This window comes from Balaenoptera ricei, chromosome 5 (assembly GCF_028023285.1).
Source record: "Balaenoptera ricei isolate mBalRic1 chromosome 5, mBalRic1.hap2, whole genome shotgun sequence".
In the NCBI taxonomy this organism is placed as follows: Eukaryota; Metazoa; Chordata; class Mammalia; order Artiodactyla; family Balaenopteridae; genus Balaenoptera; species Balaenoptera ricei.
The window spans coordinates 78,374,245-78,389,770 of NC_082643.1; the positions used below are offsets into that span (position 1 = coordinate 78,374,245).

The window sequence follows — 15,526 nt, forward strand, 5'->3', positions numbered from 1 at the left end:
TACATGAGGTTCTTGAGCAGACATAGAAAAACAGCAAATAAGTTCTTGTTTAGGTACTGTCTTAATTTGCTCGGGCTGCTCTGGAAAAATTCCACAGACTGGGCAGCTTAGACAACAAATAATTATTTTGCACAGTTCTGGAGGCACTGGGAAGTCCAAGATCAAGATGCTGCCAGATTTGCCAGGGTGATTTGGCTCTTTTCTTGGTTTTCGGACAGCCACCTTGCTGTACCCTCACATGGCACAGAGAGAATGACAGCTCTGGTCTCACCCTCTTCCTATATGGGCACTAATTCCATCATGGTGGCTCCACTCTCATGACCTCATCTAAACCTAATCACCTCCCAAAGGCCCCCACCCCCAAATTCCATCACTTTGGGGATTAGGGCTTCAACATATGAATTTGGAGTGGTGGGGGAAATGTGAACATCCATAGCAGGTACCTTTTGATAACTCCAAAGAGAGACTTTCTGTTTTTTGTAATTTTCTTCAAAGAATTTCTCCAAGGTAAGATTCCTCATAGAAGTTCCATTTATCTGCTTTTTGTCATTAGAATCTTCTTTTTGATCTATGTTTTTTCCATCAGCCTCTGACAGCCACGGTTCTATATGAGGCTTCCTGGATATCCTAAGAGACTATTTTAGGTTCTACATTTTCCCTAACAGGAAATCTCTGTGCCAAGACTCTTGTATTTAAATCTCTGTTTTCTGCCTTTTTCCCCAAGGAAGAAAAACATTTCTTCTACTCATAACTATGTTGTCTCTTTGATTTTGAAGCTAACTCATCTAAGGAACTTTACATGGCCTTCCTGGCTAGGTGTGGAAGTTCCCAGATCTTCCCTGGGATCCTGGGATCAGTGTTAGCATGAAGGTTTACCTAGGCAGCAACCATTGGCTGTAGATAGTCCACATGTGGTTCCCGCCACTCCACTGTAATACGGAAAATACTTGACGTTTATGGCTCCTTCCTGTAGATACTGCCATGCCTGTTTCCTTCATTTATTATCCTTGGTTTTCTTTTTTTTTAATTGAAGTATAGTTAATTTACAGTGTAGTGTTAATTTCTGCTGTATAGCCGAGTGATTCAGTTGTATATATATATACATATATATACATATATATGTATGTATGTATATATATATATATATATATATATATATATACACACACACATTCTTTTTCATGTTCTTTTCCATTATGGTTGATTACAGGATTTTGAATATAGTTTTGAAAATAGTAGGACCTTGTTTATTGGTTTTCTTTTGGTTATGTTTGCTTTCATAAATGGTTTCCTTTTGGAGTAGCCAAAATCAGCATCAGTAGTCCCACTGTATTCTTCAAATAAGTCAAGAGAAAACTGAGATGCACTGTAAGTTAGGTCTCTGTGTTTAAAGAGTTCCATCAAAAGATTCTCTCGTTTTACTAAATGTGTTTTTTTAATTCGTTAAAGACTATAATTTACCCATCATAAGTGTTTGAATCTGACATACTGAATATATATTCCAACATGCTGGTTTGGGAAAAACACTAAGTCCTGGACTAGAAATGTGGTCATGATACTTTGGCACCTCATTATTCAGAGCCTGCAGCATCATCTGCTTGTGAACATGTAGAGTGTAGCCAGGAACCCATAGGAGATCAGCCAGAAGAGCAGGATCCAACTCCAGCTCTTGGTGGAATGTCCCAAAGATTCACTGCAGCTTGGGCTAGAGCTGGAGTGCTTCAGTCAGCCAGGCTCCCAGTGAATAATTTCTTCTCATTCTTGGTCTTGTGTGTGTGTGCGTATGCATGTGTGTGTATGCATGTGTGAAGGCACTTTTTAAAAATTTTTAAAGCTGAAAGGGCTTCTGCCTGCATGGCATGAGTTATAATTTGACCTGCTCAAAGTCATAATTTGACCTCCCACTCTGTGGTTCCCCTTACCTAGAAAAAATCATTTATGAACCAACACAGCTACCACATAAAGCTGACATCATTTCTATGTTTACCAATTGTATGTGAATGAATTAGTTTTCTAGAAACTTGTATAGCAGGACAAATTGTACATTACCGTTTTTTATCATAGTCCCAAAGGGAAGCCTACTCCTTCTGGTGACACCTAAAGGAAAAGAGATCTCTTTTAGTGCTGAAAGAAAACATTGGCTGTGTTAATCTTAGAGGCTATTAGGTAATTACATCTATGGTCATTTTCACTTTACTCTGAATTTGCTTCAGTTCAGTTTTATATCAGTTGTATATCAACTCACTGGAGTATTCTGTAACCATTCAAAATTGTGGTTGGTTACACAATGTTTCATGCTAATGATATGTTAACTAAAATTATGATACAAAATTTTGTATGTTGTAAAGTCGAAGGGAATTGAGATTAAAAATTTAGACTCTGGGGCTTCCCTGGTGGCGCAGTGGTTGAGAATCTGCCTGCCAATGCAGGGGACACGGGTTCGAGCCCTGGTTTGGGACGATCCCACATGCCACAGAGCAACTAGGCCCGTGAGCCACAACTACTGAGCCTGCGCGTCTGGAGCCTGTGCTCCGCAACAAGAAAAGCCGCGATAGTGAGAGGCCCGCGCACCGTGATGAAGAGTGGTCCCCACTTGCCGCAACTAGAGAAAACCCTCGCACAGAAACAAAGACCCAACACAGCCAAAAATAAATAAGTAAATAAATTAATTAATTAAAAAAAAAAATTTAAGACTCTGGAGTTAGTACTGGATATGTTAGCCAACCTCTCCCAAACACGTTTCTTCATCCATAAAATAGGCTATAGCACCTGCCTCCTGCCATTGAATGTGAGGATTAAATAAATTAAAGTTCTTAGTATAGTCCCTACCACATAAAAGTTCCCAGTAAATATTTGTTATTATAATGATTGTAATTATATGAAAGTGTGCGTATTTTAATGCTAGAAAACATAATAATGATAATTGTACTGTCAGTGAATTAATCCACATTAATTTCTAAGTATTCTGTAATGTTATTTTTATTACAATGTAATATAAATAATAAATTATTTAAATTATAATTTAAAGTAATATAATTTATAAATTTATCATTAAAATATATTTGTATTTAGATGTATTTCTAATGTGATAATAAGAAGGTACCCCTATTCCACATTGATAAAGCATATAGGTATCTGTTATATGTCTTAGAATTGGAGGCAGTCAGACTAATGCCATTAACAGAAAAGTGTGCTGATTTGTGCATATCTAGAGAGCATTTGGTTCTGAGGTTGACTAAATACAGCAGCTAAGTAATACTGCTTACATGCCCCAGCCACAGTGGCCTTGTGGTTCCTCAACACCAGCTCGCAGGCACCTTTTCATCTAGGGGCCTTTCCTAGTTGTTTACTCTGCCTGGAATTCCTGAATGCTCATCTCCTTGATCTTTTACTGCTATTATTGTGTAGATAGTCCCTTAAGTGTTACTGCCTCTGTCTGCCTAATTTAAAGTGGCTACTGGACTGTCACTGTATGCCATCCTACTTTCATTCTCTGTGTGGCTCTCTAACATTTTTATAATATACTTGTTAATTGTCTGATTTCCCCCACAAGACTGTATGATCCATAAGACTAGAAACTTTGTCCTTTTCACACCATATCCTCAGTACCTGGAACTGTACTTGGCATGTAGTAGGCATTCAGTAAACATATTTTTTTTTTTATGGAAACATTTTGAATGAATAAATAAATGATTGTTGCATTATAACTAGACATAATTAATGAGCACCTCACATTTCTAAATGAACATTTTTATATAGCTACACAAAAATACTTGTTTTTCCTTGTATTTCATGGGTATTTCCTAGGTGTCTTTAGCTGGTTGTCATTATCCGTAGTGTTGAGTAATTTAAGGGCCAGATAGTAAATATTTTAGGCTTGGAGTCTCTATGGCAACTACTAAACTCAGCTGTTGTAGTGAAAGCAGCCATAGACAATATGTAAACAAATGGATGTGGCTATGTTTCAGTAAAACTATTTATAAAAATAGGCCTCCAGCCTACAGGTTTTAGTTTGGTGACCCTGGCTATAGACTACAAACCCACTGCAAGGGTGTGGGGTGAAACCCAGACCTGCCAGAGTCGCAGGGAGGTCAAAGACGAACACAGTGAGCATCTTATCTGGTAGACCCACATTGAAAAAGGAGGATGAGACTGATGGAAGCATGAAGAAGAAGCCTAGAGCTGGTGGTGTGCCCCTCCTTGGAAGTAGATTTGTGAGGAAATGGATATATAAAGACTTGGAGGCTTTTCACATGGAAATCATGTCATTTGTAGATATCATTGAGCTACAGACAGCCAGCAAGTCAGACCTGAAGACAAAGGCATCAGTTCAAGTAGAGGTATAGCCAAAAGCCAGGGCTGGCACTTGAGTTACATAATGTACAATGAACTGATAATTCATTGGTCATTTCGATCACAGCTGTAGATTTTGGGATATGCTATGTGATTGCTAAATACTAAACCCAAGAAAGTTATTTTTACTCCTTATTTGATATCTTAAGTAATTAGATAGTACTTGTTCAATCCAAGGACCTAATAGATCTCTTTTTGTTTTACATTCGCTACAATGCTACTTAGAGGTGGAGGAGTAATGGGAAAAGATATATATGCTTATAAAAATGTAAGGACATCTCTGGAGAGATTCACAAAAAAACCTGAGTGCTGTGGAGGCTGAAAGACAGAAGAGAGCAAGAGATTTACCTTGCATAGAGCATCCTTTTGTACTTTTGAGTTTTGTACTGTGTATACGTATTACTTATTGGGAAAAAATTAGTAAAACTTAAAGTATATGTAAAGTAGGAAGTTCATTAGGTCTGATTTGTGACCCAAGGGTCTAGTAATCTTTTTTTCAATTTCTTTAGAATGTGTAATTTTTTACAATATTATTAGCTGTAGTCACCATGCTGTACATTACATTCTTATAACTTATTCATTTTTTAACTGGAAATTTGTACCTTTTGACCCCCCTTCACCCATTTTGCCCACCCTCCTCCCCCTGCCTCAGGCTACCACCAATCTCTTCTCTATATCCATGAGATCTTTGTTTTTAGATTCCACATATAAGTGGATCATACAGTATTAATCTTTTTCTGTCCGACTTGTTTCACTTAGCATAATGCCCTTGGGGTCCATCCATGTTGTCGCAGATGGCAAGATTTCATTCTTTTTTATGGCTGAATAATGCTCCTCTCTGTGTGTGTGTGTGTTTGTGTGTGTGTTTATCCGTTCATCCATCAGTGGACACTTAGGTTATTTCCATGTCTTGGCTATTGTAAATAATGCTACAGAAAACATGGGGCTGCATTTATCTTTTCGAATTAGTGTTTTTGTTTTCTTCGGGTAAATACCCAGAAGTGGAATTGCTGGATCATATGGTAACGCTATTTTTAATCTTTTGAGGAAGCTCCATACTGTTTTCCATAGTGGCTGCGACCAATTTATATTCCCACCAACAGTGCACAAAGGTTCCCTTTTTCCCACGTCCTTACCAACACTTGTTATTTATTGTCTTTTTGATGATAGCTGTAGAATGCATAAATTTTTAAAGAGGTTTTGGATTGATTCTTTTCATATTTAGGAAGGTTTAAGGTACCCAGCATATTTTTACATTAATTAAGATCTGTTTTCCCATTCTAACTCAAATATAACTACTTTGGGGACTTCCCTGGTAGTCCAGTGGCCAAGATTCCACGCTTCCAATGCAGGGGGCCCGGGTTCAATCCCTGGTCAGGGAACTGGATCCCACGTGCCGCAACTAAGAGTTTGCATGCTGCAACTATAGACCCCGCGTGCCACAACTAAGACCTGGCGCAGCCAAATAAATAAATAAATATTTAAAAAACAAAAACCAAAAAACAAATAGAACACTTTTAGTGGTATACACCAAAGCAAGCCTGATCATCTTAGCGAACAACTTACGAGATGATTTGTTCTGTTAATTCCAATAATTGTTTTCGATGAGGTCATAATTTGTTTGGCACAGTAATAATAATAGCTAACGTTTCTTCTTTCTTGGGTTGTTACGACATTTCATATGCACTGTGTATTTTAATTCTCACTTGTACTCAGATATAGGTAATATCATCCCCATTTTACCAGATGAGGAAACTAAAGCTTAGAGGTGTTAAAGAATTCACCCAAGGTCTTGAAACTCTAGAAAGTTGCAGAGCCTGACTTTAAATCAAGATCTGCCTTTTTGCAGAGCCCATGCTTAACCAGCTAAGCACGACTGCTCTGTAGTTGCTTCCCCAAACAATTGCAGGTTATGCATTAACTGCTTTAATGGAGAGGGGGTGTCATTATAAAGTAATGAGGCTGAACTGAAAAGTTGCATGTTTATTCAGTTTACTGTTTATCATCTCTTTTAAGATTTATGAGATTATCATTTCTAAACATCCTAAAAGCCCTCAGCATAGGGTGAACATTCATAAAAGGATGATACATGTTTATTGACAGATGGGTTTTTACTTTTCACTTATCTTTTTAAAATTCATAATCATATGGTTCCAAAATTAAATGATATGTAAAGATAGACATTGAAAACTTCATATCCCGTCTCATCAGAGCCTACTCCATTCCTCCATCCCACCCCCAACTCCTGTGGTATCATTTTTATTAGTTTCTTCCTTGTCTAACCACTGTTTATGCAGATGTAAGCAAAAAGGAAAAAAAAAAAATTCCTTCCTTTCAAAGGTGCATTTTCTACAAAGAGAACCTATTTTTTCTATTAGAAGCAGAGGCTTCTAATTTTCAGGAAGAAAAAAACCTTATTAACGAAGTTTACTCTTTTTCTAGTAGCTCTCCTCTACAGTTAAGTGCTTTTCCTTTGGGAAGTCTAATAACATACGGCAGCAGGAGTTTCTGTCACAGGTGACTTTTTATTTTTTTTCCTGAATTTTAAATTTTATTTATTTATTTTTTATACAGCAGGTTCTTATTAGTTATCTGTTTTATACATATTAGTGTATATATGTCAATCCCAATCTCCCAATTCATCCCACCACCACCCCCATCCACAGGTGACTTTTAAAAATTCCTAATTTAAATAGGTGAATTGCACTAGATCACAGTATATTTGAATATTATGTTGAGGAGAAAAAAATCCCCCCGAACTGAACAGCCCCTCAATATATTCTATGTTTTTATCTGATTTTGAAGGTATGATATATACTGTAGTAGCATTCATTAAAAAACAAAACATGATCTTTCTAATAAATAGTATCCATTTTTGGTTAAGTCCAGTGGCTAACTTTCCTTTCTTCTTATTCATTGTAGTTGAGGCAGTCCCAGTCCTACTGCACAGATACAGAATGTCTTCAGGAATGTAAGTAATGATGGGACAGGAGGAGGCTTGGCATTGGGGGCAGAATTAGAGACCAGAATAAGACTGAATTTTTGCCAGAAATTATTCTTACAGTTTACCCTTTAAGGAAATGGTTCTTAGTAATGTATTTCCTACTTAAATATTTAATATTTTAACTTAAAAAATTGTGTTTTTTTGTCCTGCCACAAAAACAAAACCTGTTCATTGAATAAAATTATAAAATCACAGATAAGAAAAAAAAGAAAAGGAAAAACTTCCAGAATAATAAAAGATGACCACTGTTAACAAGTTGGTGTAAACCCTTCCAAGACCCTTTTTTGGGCAAATACAGGTGGAACAGGGCACTTCTGGCTCATTGAACTGAACACCGAGGCTGCTAGCACAAACCCCTCACTTTGAGAATTTGTGAGTGAAGGAAGGGGAGACCATTTTTTCCCAAGGTTTGGAAGCTTTGGGAGACATTGGAGTCATTCCTCTGGCTCTGACATTAGCATTCTCAAGACGGTAAGGGCAGTAGGGAGGTTTTTTCATGGCTTTATGGGCAGTGGTGATGGTAGAGTGAGAATCAGTGCAGGAAGATGGATCCCGCATGGTGAATGTAGCTGACAGACTTATAATATGAGGCATCTTTTTTTCAGGACAGAAGTAATTTGAGGGATACTTTGAGGGGAAATAATAGCCAATCCAGTCTTATACCATAATAATTTGACTGTAAGAATGGAAGTATGATGTTTACAGGATGGTGAAGCCTGGCACAATTCGATTTCATATATACTTAGAAATATGGGATCAATTTGTATGTGTTGTTTTTCACTACTGTATTGTGAGTATATCAGCATGTATTTACCTTAAAAATATTTACTGACTAAATAATAATTCATTATGGGGATGCACCAGTGTTCAAATAATTCCCTTTTGTTGGACTCTTAGGTTGCTAATATATTTTTGCTGTTATAAATAATGCTTGAACAAACATCCTTTTGCACATTTTAAGGCTTTTGACATATTGCCAAATTGCATTTATTAATAGGCTAGTTGCTTATACTTCACATCTCTGAAGCTGAGCCCCACTTTATTATGTATGTGAAACTAAAACAAAACACAGTAAGATATCATTATAAAGAAACTTGTTAGTACATTATTAATTACTGATATTACTGTGTGAACTGGGTATCCCATCAAATTCTGTAAATGTAACAACTTAGAGAAACAGGAGCTAGTACAGTGCCTGGCCCAAAGTAGAAACTTTGTCAGAATGTAGTCCTTTGGTGCAGCAGGGTAATAATTATATGCCTCTGGGCAAGAAAGTAATGGGCAGACTTGCGTTAGGTTTTGGGGATGATGGGTGGTGGTTCCCCAACTCCAGATTTCTTTATGTTGTCTCTTCAGTAGCGTTCATTAATCTGCAGTGTGCCCTCTGATAAGCATCATAAATTTTTGCCTCAGCAGTAAAGCTAAAACGTGTTCTTCTAGTTGAAAATAATCTTATTGAACTCCTTATGGGAAAACAAGTGTTTGTTATATTTGTGGTATTTGTGACCCTTGAGCCAGTCCCACCTGTAAACCAAGTACACTCTTATTTCTGTGGGTGAAATTTCACTTCTTTAATCCAAGTATAAAGGTACAGCTCTAGAGCTTGAGTATTAATTCAGTTATCTTTGCCAGTTCTTCCACCCCGCCCCAGTTTTTTTAGCATTTGGTGGAAATCCTTTCTAACAGCCATGTCTTTAAATGGTTTAAGCAGTTGCTTCCTCTGAGCGATATATTTACTTTTCTGTGTATTCTAAATTTTCACAAATGAGCTTATGCTGTTTTCATAAAATATATATTAATCGGATATATAAGGGGTTCCCGCAATATATTAAGGGGTCCCCGCAACCCCTTCTTCTGTTTCAATAATTTGTGAGAATGGCTTACAGAAGGCAGGAAAACAGTTTAATTACTATTACCAGTTTATTACAAAGGCTGCAACTCGGGAACAGCCAAATGGAAGAGATGCCTAGTGCAAGGTATGAGGAGAAGGGGTACAGAGCTTCCCTGTCTTCCCTGGGTGCACCACCCTCCCAGCTCCTCCATGTGTTCACCAGCCGGGAAGCTCTGTGAACCCCGTTGTTTAGGGTTTTTATGGAGGTTCCATTCCATAGGCATGAATGAGTAAATCATTGGCCATTGATGAATAACTTGGAAGCTGGAAGTTCCAACCCTCTAATCACTTGGTCAGACTCCCAGTGAGTCCCCATCCTGAAGCTTTCTGGGGGCCCACTAAGAGTCACCTCATTAACATCAACTCAGGTATGGTTGAAAGGGGTTTATTATGAATAGACGTTCCTCTCTCACCCTTATCACTCAGGAAATTCCAAGGATTTTAGCAGCTTTCTGACAGGAACCAGAATGAAGACCAAATATGTATTTCTTATTATATCATAATATCACAGTATCCATTGTGCCTGCCATGATGTGCTGCATGTATTTGAGATGATTTAATAGAATATGAAGCTCATTACTTCATGTGGTAGCAGAATCTAGTTGCAACCTGTGAACATATCTAGTTGCTGCATGATTCTTTATGTTGAGCTACGTTCCACTTCATCGTGATATTTACCCACAGTTTTGTTCTCTAGAGCTGCATAGAATGAGTCTGCCCACTCTTCTGAAAGACTGTCTTTCAGATAAAGAGTTGCATGGAAACCAGCTCTATTACTAATTTAATTTTGGAGTAAATCAAAAGATGGGTAGATGTTCTGAGGATATTGTAATTACTGTATACAACTCCAAAATCACAGGGTTAAAGCCTGCTGGTGCACTGTCCACTTTCACTGCTGTTCTGTTTCTGCTTTTCCCACTGGAGACCTATATATGTTTATAGAAATAATGCCTCAGGATCTGCCAGCTCTTAGAGCCTCCCTCTCTTTCATCTTCCTGGTGTCCAGCTAAGTTAATAGCTTCTTTGTGAATATTCCATTTGACATCTTATTTGTAATACTTTTTCTTGTAACCAAAGACTTAACCCTTGAGCAAAATGGAACCCTGTATTTTGGTGTACAAAGTCCTTTTACATTTTTATGATTTGACATTTTTCTAGACCATAGAGTAAAAAGTATTTACCCTCTTAAGGCAATTAATTCCTAGGCAGTGAGGGGAACAGACTTTATATCCCGCATGTGATTGTGCTTCTTAATATCTAGATTACTTGGCACTATATTAATATTTAGAATATTTAGTGCCAAACAGTTGTCACAATAAAAACCACAGTGGCCAGCTCACTCAAAGGCCCTTTCAGCTCTCTGTGTTGACTTTAAAATAGCTGCTCCTGATATTTGTTTGTATTAGCCGCATGCTGTGTCGGGGAGTTTGAGTAGCCTGCCTGTTTTGAGACTTCACGAAGAAGCAGATCTTGTCACAAGGGACTGCATATAATCACAGAAAGCCTATAGTGACCCCATTCATCTCTGTTCCTGGATATTTCAAAAAGTCTTAAGTCAGTTCAGATACCCAGTGTCTCCAATCCCAAGACATTTTAGGTGTACTGTTTTTGCTTCATTCAATTTAATGTTTTTATATATGGTTCAAAAACCAAGCAGTTAATTAGTGTATAGTGAAAAGGTGTCTTCCTACTCATGTTCTCCCATCTGACCGCGTCCTGTCTCTAGGTATTACTGGCTTTCTGTGTAGCTTTCCAGAATTTCTTTATGCATGTGCAGGCAAAATATATATTCTTTGCCCCCCTTTCTTAGTACACACTGTTTTTCACCTGCTTTTTCTCCTCTGTCAAAAAATAGCATATCTCATGGAGACTTCCCTCAACATTGTTTTATAGCTTCACAGTATTCCATTTTACAAATATACCATAATTTTTTTTTTTTTTTTTTTTTTTTTTTGAGAATTACGTTTTATTTGATAGACTTGCTGAGGACTTAAGCCTGGAAGACAGCCTCTCAGATGACTCTGAGGGACTGCTCTGAAGAGGTAAGGGAGGAACCAGGATATATAGGAGTTTTTGTAAGAAACCAGGTAGTAGGAACATCAAAAGATTATTGTTAATTAAAGAAAAACAGGGACTTCCCTGGTGGTCCAGTGGTGAAGACTCCAGGCTTCCACTGCAGGGGGTGTGGGTTCGATCCCTGGTTGGGGAACCGAGATCCCGCATGCCGTGTGGCGCAGCAAAAAAAAAAAAAAAAAAGAAAGAAAGAAAGAAAAAAAAAAAGAAAAACAGACATCTCAAGTTAATGAAGTCAGCGCTTTTCTTTGTACGGGAAGATGCAAGAGTCTGAGTTCACTTAAATCATTCCTTGCATACATACGTACCTTATGAATGAAAAAAAATGTTGCCTGCCAATTCAGTAAACAAAGGATGTTGCAGCCATCAAGCCATCACATTACAGCTGCCTGAGGGTGAGCACTGAGGGAACTCAGCATAGAAATAGAATGCCTGCCATCAGACACTGCAGCCACCACCAGCCCCCCCATAGTGCACCCTGAGGAGACTCAGGATGAGAAAACACAGGAGAGAGATATACCATAATTTCTTAATCAGACACTCTTGGCAGACGTTTAGATCTGTTTCCAGTTTTTTGTTAATAACCTTGCACAGTATGTCCGTGTGAAAGTACATTCTAGAGCCAATCTTAAGTTTGTGCTACTACTGTAAACAGAAAAACATGGACTGTGATCAAGAGGTTCGACTATAATTGGTTCAGCTATTGTCCTTTATTCTGAGATGGGCCTTAAGTTATTAGAGAATAAGAGAAATGCTCTTATCAAACCTGGGAGGTCAGGTCAAACCTGGGAGGTCAGGTCAAACCTGCATCCATTTGGCCTTTTAAGTGGAGAGTTCTTTCTGCATGCAGAAATTTTAGAGGCACCCTTACTTTTTCTTCCTCCTCCTACCGTAACCAGTCCAGGCAGTCGCCAAGTGTTGTGCTTCTTTCATCCTGTTACCATTTGTGTCTGACCCTTTTTCATTCTCACTTCACCATCTTATCCAGCCTAGCTATTCACACAAGGAATTTTCTGCACTCCGTCTTTTCTGTGCTCTAGTTGATCCTAATACTGATTTTAACTAGAGCACAGATTGATAATGGCTGATGTTTATTGAATACCTACTGTGTACCAGGCACTGTGCTGCTTTCCATGTACTGACCATTTCTCTTCTATCTTTCTAACTACCCTATGAGGTGATTGTAATATTTCCATTTCACAGATAAGGAAATCGAGGCACAGAGATTATGTATCTAAGAGGTGGTGGAGTCAAACAGCTATGAGATGGTCTCAGTTCTTAAAAAGTTAATGACCTAATTAGGAGAAGTAGGAAACCATTCCTTCAAACTGGAAGTGCTACACTAGTCTAGAGAAGAAAGGAAAGGGTGGGCAGAGAAAATGGAGATTTTTTTACAGACAAGAGAGGGTTGTAGTTAAATGAGATTAGTTGTAATATCATGCCAGATGGGGAAAAATAATCAGCCCCCAGAAGGACTGGGTTTGCAAAGTTGCAAGTGCTGTTAGCCAAACTAGCATTGAACTATTGCATCAGATTCGTTTGGAAAGCTTTAAAAATATTGTTGATTCCTGACCCCACCCCTGAGCTGCTCCTGAATTAGATGATGTGAGGCAGGGCCTTGGAAACTGTGGCATTGGTATCATCACAGGCTATTATGATGGGCAGGCAGGCCAGGGAACCACTGGCTAAAGAAGGAAGAAGGAATGGGGTTGACTAGAGCAGGGGATGCTTTTTCTGAGAAATGGTGAGAGGTAATATTGATGAGTAGGGCCACATCTGATGAGGAAAGGCCAGGCTGAAGAGTTCAGAGTTGAAGCAGTAGCAGTGGGAAGTGAGTCACTGGATTAGCCGGCAGAGATGTGTTAAGAGCAGTGTTTTTTAAGCAGACTTTTTTGGCAGCAGTATGCAGGAAGGAAAGGCTGCAATAGGAACCAAGCTAGGAGACAGTTATGGGGAACTAGGAGTCGTATTATCACTATGAGAGTCTTAAAATGGAGTGGGCATTTTGTCAGGGTTGCTTTGTCTAGAAATAGGCATTAGTAAATTTGTGATCTGAGGTTTAACTCTCTGAAGTTTCACAATCTTTTACCTCTGAAGAGTATCAAAAAGTAAGGGACCCATTTTCCAAATTGAATAACATAAGAATTGGCGTTGGGCTTACACTTCTGGTCTGTACAATTAATCTAGCATTTTACTTCTGAGAGGACACTATAAGAAGTGATCGTGTATAGAAGGCACAGTTATCTTTCTCTGACTACCTTTAAATAATCTAGTTTTACCTAACAGCTAGTTATAAGTTTATTTATCAAAATCCTTTTAAAATCTGTATTTTCCAATTTTTATTTTTTTAATTTAATTTTATTTTTTGGCTGCGTTGGGTCTTCGTTGCTGCTCGTGGGCTTTCTCTAGTTGCGGTGCGTGGGCTTCTCATTGCAGTGGCTTCTCTTGTTGCGGAGCACGGGCTCTAGGTGCATGGGCTCAGTAGTTGTGGCACGTGAGCCCTAGAGCATGTGGGCTTCAGTAGTTGTGGCACTCGGGCTCTAGAGCGCAAGCTCAGCAGTTGTGGTGCATGGGCTTAGTTGCTCCGCAGCATGTGGGATCTTCCCGGACCAGGGCTCGAACCCTTGTCCCCTGCATTGGCAGGTGGATTCTTAACCACTGTGCCACCAGGGAAGTCCCTGTATTTTCCATTTTTACTACCCATAGGAGTAGTAATTTTCAGGGATCTGTCTTCTAATGTGATACTGTCAGAGATTATGACATAGCAAAGAGGTTAAGAGCACAGTCTACGGAATGAGACCACTGTATTTAAACCCCAGCTTTGCGACATGCCAACTGTATGACATTGGGATTTAACTCCCACTATTCCTCACTTTCCTCATTTATAAAATGAAGATATGATAGTACCGACCATAAAATAAGATTGTTGAGGAACTCCCTGGCAGTCCAGTGGTTAGGACTCGGCGCTTTCACTGTGGTGTCTGGGGTTCAATCCCTGGTTAGGGAACTAAGATCCCGCAAGTCTCCAGGCGTGGCAAAAAAATAAAAATTGTTAAAAGGGATTAAGAGAGAATGCCTGGTTCAAAGTAACCACTCAACTTTTAGCTATTATTTAGTAATAAAAATAATAGTATTTGATTTTTTAAAAAATACCATTCTTGGAGCAACTTAAAGGACAGAATTAGAGGAGGCAAGAGTAGGTATGGGGAGGTCAGTTAAGAGACCGGACAAGAAGTGATGGTAGCTTGAGCAAGTGTGGGCACGGAGCTAAAAGTGGACAGACTTGAGTGATATTTAGGAAGTAAATATTTACTTCCTAAATATCACTCGACAGAAACTTCATGATGGGTTAAATAGAGGGTCATTGAGGGAATGAAAGGTGTTTTCATAGGTTTCTGGCCTAGGCAGTTGGATGGATAGAAATCCAATTTGGTAGGGCATGGAGGATGGGGCAGGGGAGATGCTCGTGATTTTAGTTTGGGATATTGAGTATGTTAAGTGCGAGGTGGGATTCAGGTACATTTTTAAGAAGCATTGGCTCTACAGTACACCACAGTTTAGGAACTGTTGATATGAAGATTTAAAAAAAAAATAGAGAACTACTGATGTAGATAGATAATTGGATACTGGGTTTGAAGTTCAGGGAAGTTGGGGCTGAATATAAATTTAAGTGTGGTCTGCATACAGAAGGTAAGTGAAGCCACAGGTGAGGATGATAGTATGCAGAGAAAGAAGAGAAGGGAACCTAAAACTGACCATGAGGAATTCCAAAATGTAAAAGCCAGGAAGAGGAAAATGAGCATGTAAAGGAGTGGCTAAGTGTTAGAAAGAAAATCTGGCAGTGGTAATGGCACAGAATACAAAGGAAGAAAGTGTTTTAAGGAGAGCATGGTCATGGAAAATGAGGACTGAAATTACCCATTAGGCTTAGCAGCCTGCAGGTGTCATAGGTGACCTTTCAAAGAGTTGTTTGAATGTTGATGGAGGTAGATGCCAACCTAAGGCGTGAGTGGGAGGTAGTGAAGTGTAGATGTAAATATAGACCACTCGGGCTTCCCTGGTGGCGCAGTGGTTGAGAATCTGCCTGCCAATGCAGGGGACACGGGTTCGAGCCCTGGTCTGGGAGGATCCCACATGCCGCGGAGCAACTGGGCCCGTGAGCCACAACTGCTGAGCCTGCGCGTCTGGAGCCTGTGCTCCGCAGC

At 39.0% G+C, this 15,526-nt stretch overlaps 1 protein-coding gene across 1 annotated transcript in view; it reads left to right on the top strand.

Moving 5' to 3' along the window:
• SMIM14 (small integral membrane protein 14) overlaps positions 1-15,526 on the top strand; it is a 63,092-nt gene that overhangs the window by 40,575 nt on the left and 6,991 nt on the right. The window contains exon 3 of the mRNA XM_059923162.1: positions 7,276-7,324. Coding sequence (XP_059779145.1) covers positions 7,276-7,324 — 49 coding nt within the window. The remainder of the gene's footprint in view (positions 1-7,275; positions 7,325-15,526) is intronic.